Below are 16,887 nucleotides of genomic sequence, written 5' to 3'. Positions count from 1 at the left end.
GGAGGTGATAGAGGTGACTATTTGCAATAAATTTAACCCACATATGCATCATCCAAAAGTGAACCATTTTTGAGTTATCACATTTATAGTTTTTTTCAAAATTTGTCAAAAAATTCAAAAATTTATTTAATAGAAAGTTTCAATTAAAATCCGTTTTTTTCTTTTGTTTTATAAAAACGATTAAACACTGGATATTTGTCAATATTTAAATAATAATTATCGGTCCAAATTTAAAAATGAGAGACGGAAAACGTATTTATTTCAATATTTTTTGATTTTTTCTTCCTCACAAATGTGTCAAAAACTAAAAAAATCTATATGAAACTTGGCCTGCCGATTTAAAAACATAATCGTTTTCTTAGCTTTCCAAAAATGTATAAAAAGAAGGAAATTATTTCAAATCAATCGGAATAACTTAATTATTAAACGGACATACTCAATACAAATTTAAAATAAAATTTAGAAACAGAAACAGTTCAATAGCTAAGTTACAAATATGACATTTTGTAATATAGCCTACACAAAGTATTAATAGCCGAATCCGGGAAACTCTCTATAACAGAGCACAGCACACACGGCTTGTTCTACAGTGAATAATGCAGGATTCTATCATTATTATTATCCTATTATCTAACAAGGCGAAGACAAAATTTAGACGAACAGAATTGTCTAACAACAATGTAATCAAAAAATATAAGCGATGTGTACACGACGAACGCTCGGATCTCTCTGAGCGCCCAGCGGTCTACTTGCTCTTTTTTATATGCAGTTACGGAGGATAGTTGTGTCATCATTAGAGTAATTGCTAACAATATAAATTAATACATTTCGATATCTTCCTTTGAAAAATTTTCACATTATGACGTAATACTGTTACAGTTTTATTATATGTGGCGGATATTGGAAGTAAAGCTAACAAGGTTAAAATTCCCATTAGTTCTCAGCGTACTCTACCCCGGGGTATTAGGAACTTATTACAAAATAATCGTCCAACAACTTCCACACACTGATCACAATAATTCGTTTCATATTTCTCGTAGCAATAAAAATAATTCAAGAATAAATGTTATATTTCTTTTCAAGCTGAACTTTAAACTTATTGCGATGAGATTTCAAGGTCGTTGCTTATTTGATCGAAACGTCTCTGATGCAAGGAGGTTTTATATCTATTTCATCTATTGATTTGTTTCTTATGTACTTAAATATAATGTGATACAGCAATTAGTAAGAGCTCTTATTTAGATAATAATAAGTGGGCCGCCCACGAGACTGCGTTTATTAGTTCTTTATTAAAGCAGGTTTTTTTTAAATTATTTTTAAACAGTTGAAAGGTTTTTAAATGAAATTATTACTGTCAAACACATTCGTTTTCTACAATCGGTCAGTATTTTCTTCCGGTTTCTAAAATTGATTGTTTTATTAAATTGGAATAATCTATATCAATACTATAAATGTGAAAATATAATAAGTCTGTCTGTAGCTCTTTCACGACCAAACCGCAGAATCGAATTTGATGAAATTTGCTATGAAGCTAACTTGACTCCAAGAAAGGCTTTTTTTGCCTAACAGATGACAACCGACACCCTTACTACTAGGCCATCACAGCTCTTAAGGCAGTCAACTATCCATTACTTGAAGACTAAGTAAGTTAATATTATGTTATAATTAAGAAAACTAAGTAAGTCTACTAAAGGATCCTTTTTGTATAATTTTGAAATCAACAATTAGATGAAAGTTTCGTGAATAAAAAACTTATTTATTATCTAATTTAATAAAAAAAAAACTTTATTTATATAACGTTGATCCCGCGTTTTTTAATTAAGATCCTCGTTTTTAATCCGTTTAGTAAGATTGGCTACCTAAATTTAGGCAAGTCTAATATAATAAAGGGGTAAGATTTGTTTGTGTGTGTAGGTAATCCTGGGGACTAATGACCTGTTTCATTTTTTCCACTGGTAACATTACAAAATTAGCACGTGCTACTTCCGTATACTAAACCGTTCTTTATTAAAGATCTTTAGTTATCTCGATACAAAGGGTTCGGGTAACGAGTTCATTCATGTTTCAGTTGGTAACAAAAGCTCCTTGTTTTATTAATGAGGACATTGAACGTCCTACGCTGACTAACTCAGAGCCGAAAAGTGTGTCAAATTACATCGAAATATAAGCGACATCCAACAAAAATTATAGAGTAACATTCTATATAATCGTATATATGTATATATTAAATTGTTTTTATTGTGTGTGTGTGTGTGTGTGTGTGTGTGTGATGTAAACACAATTATATTGTGTTCCATAAAATAAGCGTTTTTGTGTCATTTTAAGTGCCTGTTGTTACACTGGCTCACTCACCCTTCAAACTGGAAGACAACAATACTGAGTACCGTTATTTGGCGGTAGAATTACTGATGAGTGGGTGGTACCTACCCAGACGGGCTTGCACAAAGCCCGACAACCAAGTAAGAATTGTATTTAAAATATGTGTTTATACATAAACATAAAAAATTGTAACGCTACACACGTTTTACACTGTCGAAGTATTATTTATACAAGCAGGCTCAAGTAGCGCTTTTGATTCGTCATGTTACAATACGGATTTAATGTTTAACTATCATCGTTTCGGAAAGTAGATTCTACTAAGAAGAACCGGTAAGAAATTCAGTAGTTTTTTCTTTCCACCATATTAACTATAAAACTTAAATCATTAAAGTCTACCTTAATATTTATGTATATTTTATATCATTTCTAGAAATCAACCAATACTCATCCAGAATACAGTAAAACATGCTAAGTCAATATACACTAACTAAATAAATGAATCAATATACAGTATGAAGAGATAATAATTAAAAAAAAAAAACCTGAACATTTAAATTTAGAATCTATAATTTTTTTCTGGTCAATCGTTCGAATATAGAAGAACCGTATTTAAATAAATAGGTAAGAATCGATAGGTTTTCGAGAATTTCTGTAACGACGGCCTCAGTGGAGGTATCACAGAAAACACAATTCAATTGGTAGTTTTCACACTGCAGGGCAAAAGGCCTCCTCTCCCTTTGAGGAGAAGGTTGGGAACATATTCCACCACGCTGTTCCAATGCGGGTTGGTGGAATACACATGTGGCAGAATTTCTATGAAATTTGTCACATGCAGGTTTCCTCACGATGTTTTCCTTCACCGCTGAGCACGAGATGAATCATAAAGACAAATTAAGCACATGAATCAGCGGTGCTTGAACCCGCAATCATCGATTAAGATGTACGCGTTCTTACCACTGGGCCATCTCGACTCCATATTTATGTATAATATTTGAAAATACATGAATCAGCGGTGCTTGCCTGGGTTTGAACCCGCAATCATCGGTTAAGATGCACGCGTTCTAACCACTGGGCCATCTCGACTCGACATAAACTTCATACCTAAGAGAAAAAAGAGGTATTTGTCTAAAAGCGGAACGAGCAATTATCAAGCATTGCCTATTGTCAAAGAATTACTAAGATTTAATTTTTTTATTTAATTAAGCATTAAGCTTCTACTTCTAGAGTGCACAATAGGGTATCAGGATCGACCTTACGATATTTACATACCCTGCTCGTTATAAACGATTCTTTATATATTATCGACGTATAATATGGAAATATGTTCTTAGTAATTCATAGTAAAATATATATTTAGGATTAAATATTAATATATTTTAAAATTATTATTTTCGGGATATTTACCATGTTTTTCATTTTGATTCGGTGGAGCTCGATATTTCGACATTATCTACGAATTTCTTATTCACGAGACTCGTGAATTTATATATTTTTTAATTTTAGTAATAAAAATAACCACGTTAATTTAAAATCAATATATTTTTATGTAAATAATTTTACCATTACATGTTCAAATATGTAAAATCCCATGTAATATATAAGTTCGTATTAAATATTGAGATTCAATAGTTAGATAATCTTCTATATCAATATAAATATTTTAATATTTAGAGCTCAAGATATAATGGTATATAAAAACGTTATATAAGTATGTCGTTAGAGGAAATTGAAAAGCATCTAATTAAAGGAAATAAAATAAATCTATTACAGCGAAACCGGTCAAGCGATTCGACAATAATCTAAAAGTCCCAAATGAACCATTCCCTAAACAGCCCGTGAGCGCCACAGACAATAAAATCTACCATTATGTGTTTCGGAATTAGGCAGCGTCCAAAATGTTATTCGTAGTTACGCTGCTACAGAAATCTGTAGATCCTTTCAGTGTATTTGAAACCTCCGTAGCGGCAGGACGTGCGTCGCGTTTGCACGACAAAAACTTTGTTTTGCGTGAGACAGCGATGTTTTTTATCTCGAAAATTCTTTGAACAGTTTTGAATAAATAATAGTTTTAATTGTGTTGTGATCTGTGCTGTGACGAAGATGGTTGTTTCCGGAGTAATATCGTTTTCGACTTTATTTTTGTTCCTGTTCCAAGGTAAGTGCCAAAAATTATCGTGATGAAAATTCGAATTGCGATTTCGGAATATGAGTTCGTTAATCGTCGATTATCGAAGCATCGAAATAAAATATGTTCGATTCTATTTTTATTTAATTTCATATGGACATAATACGTTTAATTCTAAACATACATATATGTCTGTTAATCTTAGTTGGATTTAAACTCGCTGTAAATTTTCTTAACATTTCAAATTAGCACATGTAATGAACTTCAAAATAAAATATGTAATAATAACGACTCTTACTTCGTAACGATTTTTCGGGTTTTAAATTTAATTAGAAATATTCTTTTCATAAATACGAAATGAATGATACAATTATTTAAAATATATCAAACTTCCGTTAAATATTTTGTTTTGATAAACATTTTATTACAATGAAATATATTTTATTTATATCATATTAATTTATCTTACATAGTTATAATATGTAAATACTTTTTTCCCTTTAAATAGATAATAATAATAATACGATAGCCTCAATTAATATTAAGTCAATATAGATAATAAATATTTATCTATTATGTAATATGCCAAACAGAATAAAAGCTAGGAAAATTTAACAGTTTTATATACAAATATATATTTATTTTAGAGCGAGAGAAAGATTTTAATCGTTAATTATTTTTTTCTAATGAGACGATCTGTCAATTAAAAACTCGATGAAGACTTTCGTAAGTATTATTTTTGCCGTTTAGGGTTCGTTCGTAAAATGATGATTCCATCTCTACGTTCTCCGTCAAGTCAATTCTTCAACCAAAATTTTATTATTTGATTTTATGAATCATTTTAGGTTATCGATTTAGTAAATAACTTCTTTGTTTCACTGGGCGTTTTTGTGTTTGTAAGTTTTTTTTTTCATATGAGATATACAAACACAGACCACCTAATGATAAGAAGTAGCCAAAGAGAGTGGCATTGTAAGAATTATTAACAATTACTTTAATCACTAACGTGCCACCAAGTATGAAAATAAGAATTTACGTCTTCTGTGCCTGTAGTTACACTAGCTTACTCTTCAAATTGGAACGCAACAGTACGACTGCTGTTGTTTGACGTCAGTATAGTTGTGTATGTGGAACCTACCTAGATGGACAAAATGAGTTTTGTCCGTAAATAGTAATATTACTTTATTCTAAAGTAATCTTTAGGAAAGTGTTACTAGTTATAATGCTATTGTCAGACGTGCGCTCCAATGTCTCTTTAAACAAATATAAACCATTTATCATCAGAGCGAACAGTTTAGCAGATGCTGCAGCGTCACCTAGTGGAATTAATTAAAAATTAAATAAAATAGAAAGTTTTGTTATCGAAATAAATATATTTTCTTAATAAAATAATTATGTACAGGAACGAGAGACGACGGTGAAGCATATTGGCATAAGAGGGCGCTAATAGAGGTGTCATATAATATATATAAGTGTTGCTCGTCAAATAATTGTATTAACTAACATGACTTTGTATTTTTTAAAAAAAGTAATTACTGAGTGTCTTGCCGGTTCTTCTCGGTAGAATCTACTTTCCGAACCGGTGGTAGCTTCACTTAATTGTTAATTCACGATTCAAAAGAGCTTTTAAAAGCCACTTGAATAAAGTTTAGTTTGATTTTGATATTTTTTTGTGCAATCTAATCTTAGATTGTTTTTCATATTAGTAAAATCTCAAACTATTATATGCAATATAAAAGTCTGTCCAAAAAATTGACGCAAATTTCAGACCATTTTATTGTTTCGGAATATGCCTTGAAAGAATTAACTAGCTCAACCGTCGATTTTACCCGAGCGAAATTTATAAAACATCCCATTTTACACCCTCAAGGGGTAAATTAAAAAAGTAACCTATGTATCTTATCAACGGTAATAGGTATATAGAGTTACTTGCACGTTTCTTATAACAGTATAGATAAAATAATTTATCTTTAAAAATCGTTTTTATTTTTTTAGTTCTTGAGATATAGAGTGGTGTGTACACCGGTTTTCATGGGTACGCCACTCTGAGGTCCCGGGTTCGATTCCCGGCCGAGTCGATGTAGATTACCATTAGTTTTCTATGTTGTCTTGGGTCTGGGTGTTTGTGGTACCGTCGTTACTTCTGATTTCCATAACACAAGTGCTTCGGCTACTTACCATCATCAGAGTAATGTATGTGATGTTATCTCATATATATTTAAAATATTTGAAAAAAAAAAAATCTCTATTTAAAAAGAACAAAGAATATTTTGAAATTCTTCCGCCTCGTAAGAGATATTGAAGAGTCGCTGCACGGGATGGGAGATCGTGTATTAAGAATGATATAAGGTAAACGTGTGCCGTACATGCCTTCAGCGTTCATATAAGTTAGAACAAGAAAAATAATTTAAGAATTACAATAGCAATTCCACAGATTACGTATTTTAATTGTTTTTTTTTAATGATAAATGCCAGTTGTTTTTTTATATTTAACCTCCTTCATTTAACCTTTTAATGATACGATTTTTTAGATAATATTAATTTGATAATATTTAACATTGCATGTAAAAATGCTTAGATGTGATTAATATACTAAGCAAAATAATATCTTCCTTATTGAGTCAATAAATTAAGTTTTAAGATTTATTTGTTTTTTTTTTTTTTTTTATGAGTTATTCGTTTATGTATATATGAAAAATAACGTTGAAGGCATTCAATTACATTCCCAGAACTTTTAAGGATTATTTAAGTTACAAAAGAATATTTGGCTGTATTACATTCGTTCGATTTATAAATAAATATTTTTTAAACTGAACTATAGAATCATTTCAAAATTGTTATTTCTCGATATAGCAAGGTACGTGTTACACTGGCTCACTAACCTTTAAAATCGGAAAACAGTAGAAGTTTTTTAATGTTATTGACCAACGAGCAGGCTCACCCGATAGGAAGTGATTACAAACGCCCATAGACATCTGCAAAACGGGGCCTTGCAGCTGCATTACCAGCCTTTAAGGAAGGAGTACGCCCTTTTTAAGGTTACCAAGTTTGATCTATTCGGAAAAAACGCTGGTGAGAACTGGTTCTGCAGATTGGTTATGCGAGGCACGAAATATATTGCTAATTGGAAGAACTGGTATCTGGGTGGTACTTCCCGAAACGAGTATGCCATTAGTTCATAAAGTACTTACAGTACTTAAAGCATTATAAATAAAATGAAACTATTCTCGTTCTAAATAACGTTCCGGTATAAATGTGACAACATTTTGTACACCACTGTCGAAATATTCTCGAATAGTTAGACCGAATATTCAACTATTCAGATATTTATTCAGATATTCGATATTCGTCTTTATAGGAATATACTATTCGTAGCGACATTAATAGTAATGTCATACATACATTCGTTCATTAATTTCCGTTATGCATATATATTTACCATGTAGCATTTAGGTCTATTTCGTTTTAATGGAATTCGTGTATGTGAAAGACGAATTCCATTCTAATGGGCCAGATTTATACCGCCAGATTCCTCCGACAGTGTTCCCATTGTTGTAATACTGTGACGGGATTTAGATTTAGATGCTGGAAACACTAATCTTTGGGTCACGTCTCGTCGAGTGCTCTCGAAGTCAATTTTATAGAAGTCAAGGTTCTAAAAATTCTCTTACCGACTCCGTAAGAAATCGACAGAACTAAGAAGAATCCGTGAAGGAAACTCTTTGAGAAATGTATTTGGGACAGATTGGAAGCAACCATTTCATTGCGATTATAATTATTAGTATTTTCGGGTGGTTTTAAATTAACCGCATGCTTACAGCTTAACGTCTAAGAGTATTTTGAATTAATTTACTATAACTTGAGATTTGAGAACCCGATGATTTCGGGTTCAAGCCCAGGCGAGCTCGGCGGTGAAGGAAAACATCGTGAGAAAACCTGCATGTGTCTAATTTCATCGAAATTCTATCACATGTGCATTCCACCAACCCGCATTGTAACATCGTGGTGGAAAATGTTCCAAACTACTTACTTTAATGGAAAAAGAGGCCCAGCAGTGGGTAATTTACAGGCTGTTACTTTACCATAACTTACATATTACATGCACTTATTACTTATCATTTTTTGAATTTGGAAACTAGAACTTAAACGTACATTACATCAACTCCTTAAAAAGAGGGATATATTAAATGTTAAGATGTCTAAACAGCTAACAACTCAAGAGCATTAAGTAAAATAAATATTAATCTCAATCTGCTCTAGCCTAAAGAAACATGATCTGTTGCGAATCAAGATAAAGTTTATGTGACATATAAAAATATATAAGAAGTTACAATTTTAATTAGTATTGATTACTACATTGATTGATAAATTTTGTAAAATCTGGTAAAAATAACTAAAAATAACTGGTAACGCATATTAAAACTTATACTTAGTAGGTAAAGTTATTTATTTTTAAGTCGGAATATTTATTAGCAAACATTTACAATACTCTGAATAGTTGCTATAGAAACTAATTCCATTAATATTAATGCTAAATATGTCTGCATTATTTCCTTCACTCTATGGTATAAAATAAATCAACTTGGCTCTTGTTAAATATTTCTAAATCGGTCCTGGGATTTAGTCGATAAAATGTGAGAGGAAAAGTTACTTTCCTATTAAAATACACATTGATTTTCGTTGTCATTTCACAGGTCATTGGCCTTTTTCCGTGTGAGAAATTTGTGAATACTTAATATATATTTATATCACTATTTACTGCAAAAAAAACTGATTAACTTATAGTTTGTTCGCGTTAAGAATGCAGTGAGATGTCATTGTTTACCGGCTTTACTCCGCCCCCTGACCAATCAAATCTTTTTTAACAGCAGGGTGAAGGTGTATGCATATTTGTGTTAAAATTCCAACAAATTATATTTGTTTTAAAGACTAAGTATAATGAATTTAAAAAATACACATTAAAGTAAAAAATCGAATCAGGATGTTTAATCAACAAAATTTTTAACAATATATACAATCGTTTGCGAATCTTGCCATCGCGATGTAGAAATTTACATATTTTGACATAACGTCATCTAGTAGCTATAGGTTACATTAATTATTACGTGTACAGCTTGAATAAATTAAATATAAATATATAAATAAACAAAATTTAAATTATAAAAATAAAAATATCAGTTAATAATTAATTAAATGTGAACTTGACTTTGTAATTTGAAAATATTTGATTGGTCAAAGGGGGCGGAGTCAGGCCGGTAAACAATGACAACTCACTGCATTCTTAACGCGAACAGACTATAGTACAATGTAATCCGCGTCTTTACGTCTAAATGCGATAAAATAACAAACGTAATTTCATACAGTACATTAACAGCCAGTATATTTTCTACTACTGGGCTAAGGCCTCCTTTTCTTTTGAGGAAAAGGTTTGGAGCATATTCTACCACGCTGCACCGATGCGTGGCAGAATTTAATTGAAATAAAACATATGTAGGTTTCCTTACGATGTTTTCCATCACCGAGCACCAGATGAGTTATAAACACAAATGAAACACAGGAAAATTCAGTGGTTTGCCTGGGTTTGAACCCGCAATTATCGGTTAAAATGCTCACGATTTAATCAATGGGCCATCTCGGCTCTCTATATTTTCAAACGGTTTTGATCAATGGCCGGAGTGATTCATGAGTAAGGTTTGATTTGGTTTAACAGTGTATCGCAATCGAATCGAAACGTAATCTGCCGTTCATCTGTGTACCTATTCCACGAACGCGTTCGGTCAAAGTTGGATCGGAATAAAATCGGGATCGTATCGTGACTCATATGAATACTGATTCAAATCAGCGTTTAGTTATTTGGAACCCAACTTGGAAGCTGTATGGGACACGAATTAAAAAAACGATTATCATTGCTTACTTAATATATTTTTATTTTAAATAAGCAATATATCATTTGTTTATTTTTATTTTTGATGTGCCAGGATTTTCTTTTTTTTATACATTTGTTTGTATAATAATCAAGATAAAAGGTTATTATACAATTAATGAGTTTATGATCGATAGCACACCTTTGGAATGAAACGATCGCCTCCTGACTATTTCATTTTATATTAATACGTCTATATAATATATGAGACAAAAAACCCGCTAAGTTTCTTTTGCTGGTTCTTCTCAGATCAGGATATTTTCTTTTCCGAACCGGTGGTACTGTTTCAATGGACCATCAAGAAGTGTAATACTTCTATATTGAATAAAGCAATTTGAGTTTGAGTTATACTTTTTATAATTTTGCAGCGTCTTATATAGATTTTTATCTTTTCTGTCAATTAAGTAGAAAAGTTTCTCAATAGCGATTAAGCTGAATTTTAATCTTTGCTAAGAATAGTCTAAGTTGGATCTAAGGACATCGAGAATACACCATTGCCGTTATAAGACCGTAACAGAGAAAGTGACAACTCAACTAGCGTTCACCTACGAATTAGGAGCTGAGATGACCCAGTGGTTAGAATGCGTGCAACTTAGCCGATGATTACGGGTTCAAACCCAGGCAAGCATAAATAAACGCTTAATTTGTGTTTATAATTCGTATCGTGCTCGGCGGTGAAGGAAAACATCGTGACGAAACATGCATGTGTCTAATTTCATCTAAATTCTGCCACATGTGTATTCCACCAACACGCATTGGAACAGCGTGTTGGCATATATTCCAAACCCTCTCCTTAATGGAAGAGGAGGCCTTATCTCAGCAGTGGAAAATTCACAGGCTGTTACTTTACTTTATTTTACACTTACAAATTTGTATTCAATCGAAACGTTTCATTTATATACTTATTTACCTTCGCATCTGGTATTAATGAATTCTAGAATATTAAGCTTCATATAAAATATGCAAACATTCTAGAATTAAATGTAATTATCAGTCTAGACAACTAACTGATCAAATATCTGTTATTAGTATACGGTGTGTTATCAGGTTTGCAAGAGTATTGTACTGTTCTGTATAATATATTGAATTTAGCGATGGGATAATCCTATTGAGAGCAAAACAGCAATGAATATGCTTTGACATTCAGGCTGAACACTGTTTTCTAGGGTACCATTAAAATAATTGGATTTGTTGTACGCTAATAGTATTGATTATATAATAAAATCGGTTATAATATGATTGATGAATAAATAAATTTATAGAGTAAATCATATGTATATTTGAAAATGTATATGTTTAAGTTTCCTGTCATTATGTCGCTACTGTTCTTGATGCAAAATTAGTCTGTGAACATATATTATAGTATCTTTTTATAATCTGTGAACGATGTTTAAATAAAGTACCAGTGGAAACAAATATTAAAGTATTCATTTTGCTCAAGAAGTCTACCAAAGAGTTTTATTTAAATAATACCAATCTGTACAGATAATAAAATTGGATTATCTGTTTGTAATATTTAAATAGCCCTTTTTTATACAATGCATATGTATGTATACACGGTACATATGCCAAAATTTTTTACAATTTTTTTCTGTTACCCTTTAAACTAAAACTAAACTAAACTTTGGAACGGCTGGACTGATTTTGACGGAACTTTCACTGGCAGATAACTGATGTTATAAGGAGTACTTAGGCTACAATCATATTTTTTTGTTTAATTTAAACGCGTACAAGGTCGCGGGCACATCTAGTATTCAATGATAATAAATGATGATAAAATAATGGACACAAAATATTCTTTATTTAAAAAACACTTTATGAGCATTTTAAATCGTCATCATTATAAATTTAAATAACCGACAATATTGTCTTGTCTCAATTTCGTACAGGATTTTGTTTCATACTATTCTGAAGCAATTATATATATAACGACGGTACCACAAACACCCAGATCCAAGACAACATAGAAAACTAATGATAATCTACATCGACTCGGCCTGAAATCGAACCCGGGACCTCGGAGTGGCGTACCCATGAAAACCGGTGTACACACCACTCGACCACGAAGATGTATTCGCCCTTACTTAGAAACACGGCCTGAATATTTTTATTTTATTTCAATGTCGTGGTATTTCTAAATCTAACGGTTGAAATTTCAAAATATTTGCATTTATATAATGCCGATTTTTAAAAACATAACGCGTCCAAAAATCATAAGTTATTTTTGATAAAAGATTCATATTATGTGATAAAGTCAAGTTAGTTAAATACAATTATTTAAATTAATACATCCTGCTTGGAAGTCAACATGTATCAACTCCACGCTTTTTTATCATCTATAAAATCTTGTATCGAATAATATGCCTTTTTTACCAATGTATTTTTTATAAAAGATTTGAATTTACAAGACGGCAAAGTTAAAAATGTCTGCGGAATTTTATTATAGAAACGTATACCTTTCCCCAAGAAGGATTTATTGACTTTGCGGAGTTGGAGTGCTCATCGCCTATAGGTTTTGGCATAGTATGAAACATTCCTTAGATCACTAAAGCGCCATCGACATTGTAGGCTAAGATTATATCCCTTGTTTCTCTACACACTGGCACAATCAAACCGGACCATGACAAAACAAAGTATTATTGATGCTGCCGAATATATGATGAGTCATATCTACCTCGATAAGCTTCTTTTTTACCGCCAAGTAGCAAGTCTGGGTGTAACGTTAGTTCAATATATGAAAATTAATTGCTATTTAACCAAGTGTGATCCGCAATCTTCGTATAAGATTCACGTCATCTCATCGTTGAGCTATCTCCTTTTATATAAATGTCTTTGGCGTTGGTTACAAAGGAAGGAAAATATTTTAAAGTCACTGTAGTATCTCATCACAGAATTATATTCCAGAGGCTATAGAATATTTCGAATTCCATTTTCAAAATAGGGAAAAAATAATGGCTATGATACATTAAAAAAATACTTCAAGAATATCATTTCTTAAGGAATAATGGTATTGAATTTATGTGTTTTATTTCGTTACACGATTTTTTTTAATGCACATTATGAGCTGCATATTATGAGCTGATGAAAGTGGTAAAAACGCGCAAGCAAGTTCTGATATTCCATGTGCTTAATTTGTATAATTAATTTCGTGCTCAGAAACGAAAACATCGTGAGAAAACCTATCTAATTCCAATTAAATTCTATCTCATATATTCACTAATCCTTATTGGAGTAGCGTGATAGTATTAGCTCCAAAACTTTTACCTGAAAGCCTTAAACCAGCAACAGACCATTATCAAACAGTATTTTACTATATTTAAACAATAGGGTATAAATTATTTTTTTATTTACCATTAAATAATAGGTTTAATCATGTCCAATTTATCAATAGAAGGTTCAATTCAAAATCTTGCTATAAAAAAGTTCATTTTTATATCTCTTTACATCGAGGAGTTGAGAAATTCCTACGAGATACGAGGAAAGAAAGTTGGTTTACATTTTTGCTTCAATGTTTATTTCCATAATAATTATTAGACTTCAAAAGGACGTAAATAGATAATTATAATATAAACGAATCTGATAGTAACATTTTTAAATATTCTCAGCTCTGGTATGAGATATATTGTTTTGTGACCGTTGAAACTGTTAGGTGTAGAATGATTTGCTCGAGGAAAGTCAGTTATGTTCAATTTTGATTTACAATCGATATTTTTTATATCATAATTACATACTATAAAACAAAGTCGCTTACCTCTGTCGATCCCTATGTATGCTTATGTCTTTAAAATTACGCAATGGATTTTGATGTGTTTTATTTAATAGATAGAGTGATGATAAGTTTTTGTATATATATAATTAATATATGGACAACATAATAAAGAAACACTGGTAATTTTAGAAGTTTCTTATGTGATTTCGTAAATAAACAAAATCTGTATTAGTATCAGTACTGTACCCTTGCGAAGCCGATCGCTAGTTTATAGATATTTAACATACTATTATACCCACATACATACACTTACAATCATAGAGAAAAATACCGATACGTATATTACAGTGTACATTGCATTCAAAAATGTGAAAACAATTCCTAAAACGGTTCTGTCACGGCTAGTTTTATTTTTGTCGTTTCATATTTAATAAAGTATAAAAATGAAAGGTCGTTAATTCAAGCCGAAATATACAATAATATATTTTTAATATGACGTCCAATTTCACTTACCGAGAAATGTGTCACCCGTTACAATTTACAAAGGATACAAATAGTGCTTGGTGAGGGTTTTCGCTTCCACGATGTTTATATTTTTTACACGATGTACCGTACCTTCATTTATTTGAAAACGGCTGATGCTTTATCGACGATATTTTTCAATTTCATCCATAAAAGTTATTATTGTATGTTAAGATTACGTTTCGACAGAGTTTTGTATCTGAGAACGATTTTGATTTGGTCAACAAAAAACAACGACAACAACAGCCTGTAAATTTCCCACTGCTGGGTTCCAATGCGGGCTGGTGAAATACACATGTGGCAGAATTTCTTTGAAATTAGATATATGCAGGTTTCCTCACTATGTTTTCCTTCACCGCCGAGCGCGAGATGAATTAGAAACACAAATTATGCACATGAATATACAGTGGTGAATGGCCAACCACTAGCTCATCTCGGCTTTAGAATTATAGTTTTTTTAATAAATTAATGGTCAAATTTATATATATATCATGAACTTACCACGATATAAGCGTTCAAGTACATAAATACATATTATGTTTCATAGTCTGACCGGAGTGATCACGTGTAACACTAATGGCATTATTTCTATAATAATTGTAAAGATCCATATTTTTCAACGGGAAATGGTACATAAACAAAACTAGGAATAAAATATATTTGGAAATATTTATTTCCATAATCAGAAGACCTAACCCTGGTTGCTACGTCAGAAGCCTTGTACGATTATTGAAACTTGTTCAACTATCAGTGTAGTATAGTGTAATGTATAAACAATGGCGCATGATAAAGTTTTTGTTTAGTAACTAGTAAACTGTGACTCACACGACCTTCAAACCAGAACACAACATTACTAAATATTGATCCTTACACAAAACCGTTCCACCAAGTATTGTATAAGTATATCTGTAATATTGTGATGTAAGCAAGCCGTGCAAGCAAGTGCAATGACCAATTATTCTACCGCCAAGCAGCGATACTTCGTATTGTTATGATCCCGTTTGAAATATTAAAAAAGTAACAACCTGTAAATTTCCCACTGCTGTGATAAGGCCTCCTCTTCCGTTAAGGAGAGGGTTTGGAACATATTCCACCACACTGTTCCAATGCGGGTTGGTGGAATGCGCATGTGGCAGAATTTCGATGAAATTAGTCACATGCAGGTTTCCTAACGATGTTTTCCTTCACCGACGAACACAAGATGAATTATAATCACAAATTAAGCACACATATATATATAGTGGTTTGATTTGGATATGTAATGATTAAAATATGTTATCTTATGTTATAGGTCACTTCTTTCCATCAGGTGCCCAATTAACCCGTTCCTCTAACTATTTCATCATAAAATGTCGCCTACATAAAAAAAAGGAAATTTAATATCATTGATGTAAAAATAGACATCTGTACATTTAATGGGAAAAGATCTTTGGCGACATAACTAACTCTCACAAGTGTCAAAGTATTATTATTATTCCGGACCCAATTCGCTGAGTGTTGTTCGAGCATCCCAAGCTTGCCTCGAGGAAAACGTGAGCTGAGCCCGCTGGCTAATTGCTAATGGACTTACTATTACAATGTTAATTACTATATATTTTATTAGGCTTACCATTACATCTTTAGAACTATTATCAATGGTATATGTATATACTGTAGAATACCTGTGAATGTCGTATATATTAATAAATAATATCAACAATACTACATGAACTATTAATTTTTTAAAAATAAGTACTTATTGGTTGAAATTAAACTTGACAAATGCTGCACATTTGAAGATCTTGGCAAACCCATTGTAAATTAAACTATTAAAGGTATGTAATTTATTAAACTTCAACAACAACAGCCTGTAAATTCCCACTGCTGGGCTAAAGGCCTCCTCTCCCTTTGAGGAGAAGGTTTGGAATATATTCCACTACGCTGTTCCAATGCGGGTTGGTGGAGTTTCCTCACGATGTTTACCGCTGAGTACGATCATCTCGTACTCATGCGATTGATGCGATGAATTAGCGGTGCTTGCCTGGGTTTGAACCCGCAATCATGGGTTAAGATGCACGCGTTCTAACCACTGGACCATCTCGACTAATACTGGATAATTTAATTGATGATTCGATGTGCCTCAAACTTAAATGTTATTTAATTGACCAGTGTATAATTCATACATTTATAATAAAATTTGTAATATTAAAATTACCATTTTTTCTATACGCATATTTTTATCTGTCTGTCTGTTTATCTATTTGTTTGGGTTTTTCTCTGGAACGGCTGAACAAATTCTGACGGGACTTT

The 16,887-nt window shown here is 31.8% G+C and overlaps 1 protein-coding gene across 1 annotated transcript in view; it reads left to right on the top strand.

Moving 5' to 3' along the window:
• Positions 1-4,283: 4,283 nt before the first annotated feature.
• LOC124535330 overlaps positions 4,284-16,887 on the top strand; it is a 164,262-nt gene continuing 151,658 nt past the window's right edge. The window contains exon 1 of the mRNA XM_047111517.1: positions 4,284-4,474. Within this exon, the coding sequence (XP_046967473.1) occupies positions 4,420-4,474 (55 nt within the window). The 5' untranslated portion in view covers positions 4,284-4,419. The remainder of the gene's footprint in view (positions 4,475-16,887) is intronic.

The sequence above is a fragment of the Vanessa cardui genome, chromosome 14, assembly GCF_905220365.1.
Source record: "Vanessa cardui chromosome 14, ilVanCard2.1, whole genome shotgun sequence".
Lineage (NCBI taxonomy): Eukaryota > Metazoa > Arthropoda > Insecta > Lepidoptera > Nymphalidae > Vanessa > Vanessa cardui.
This window is presented reverse-complemented; position numbering and strand designations above follow the sequence as displayed.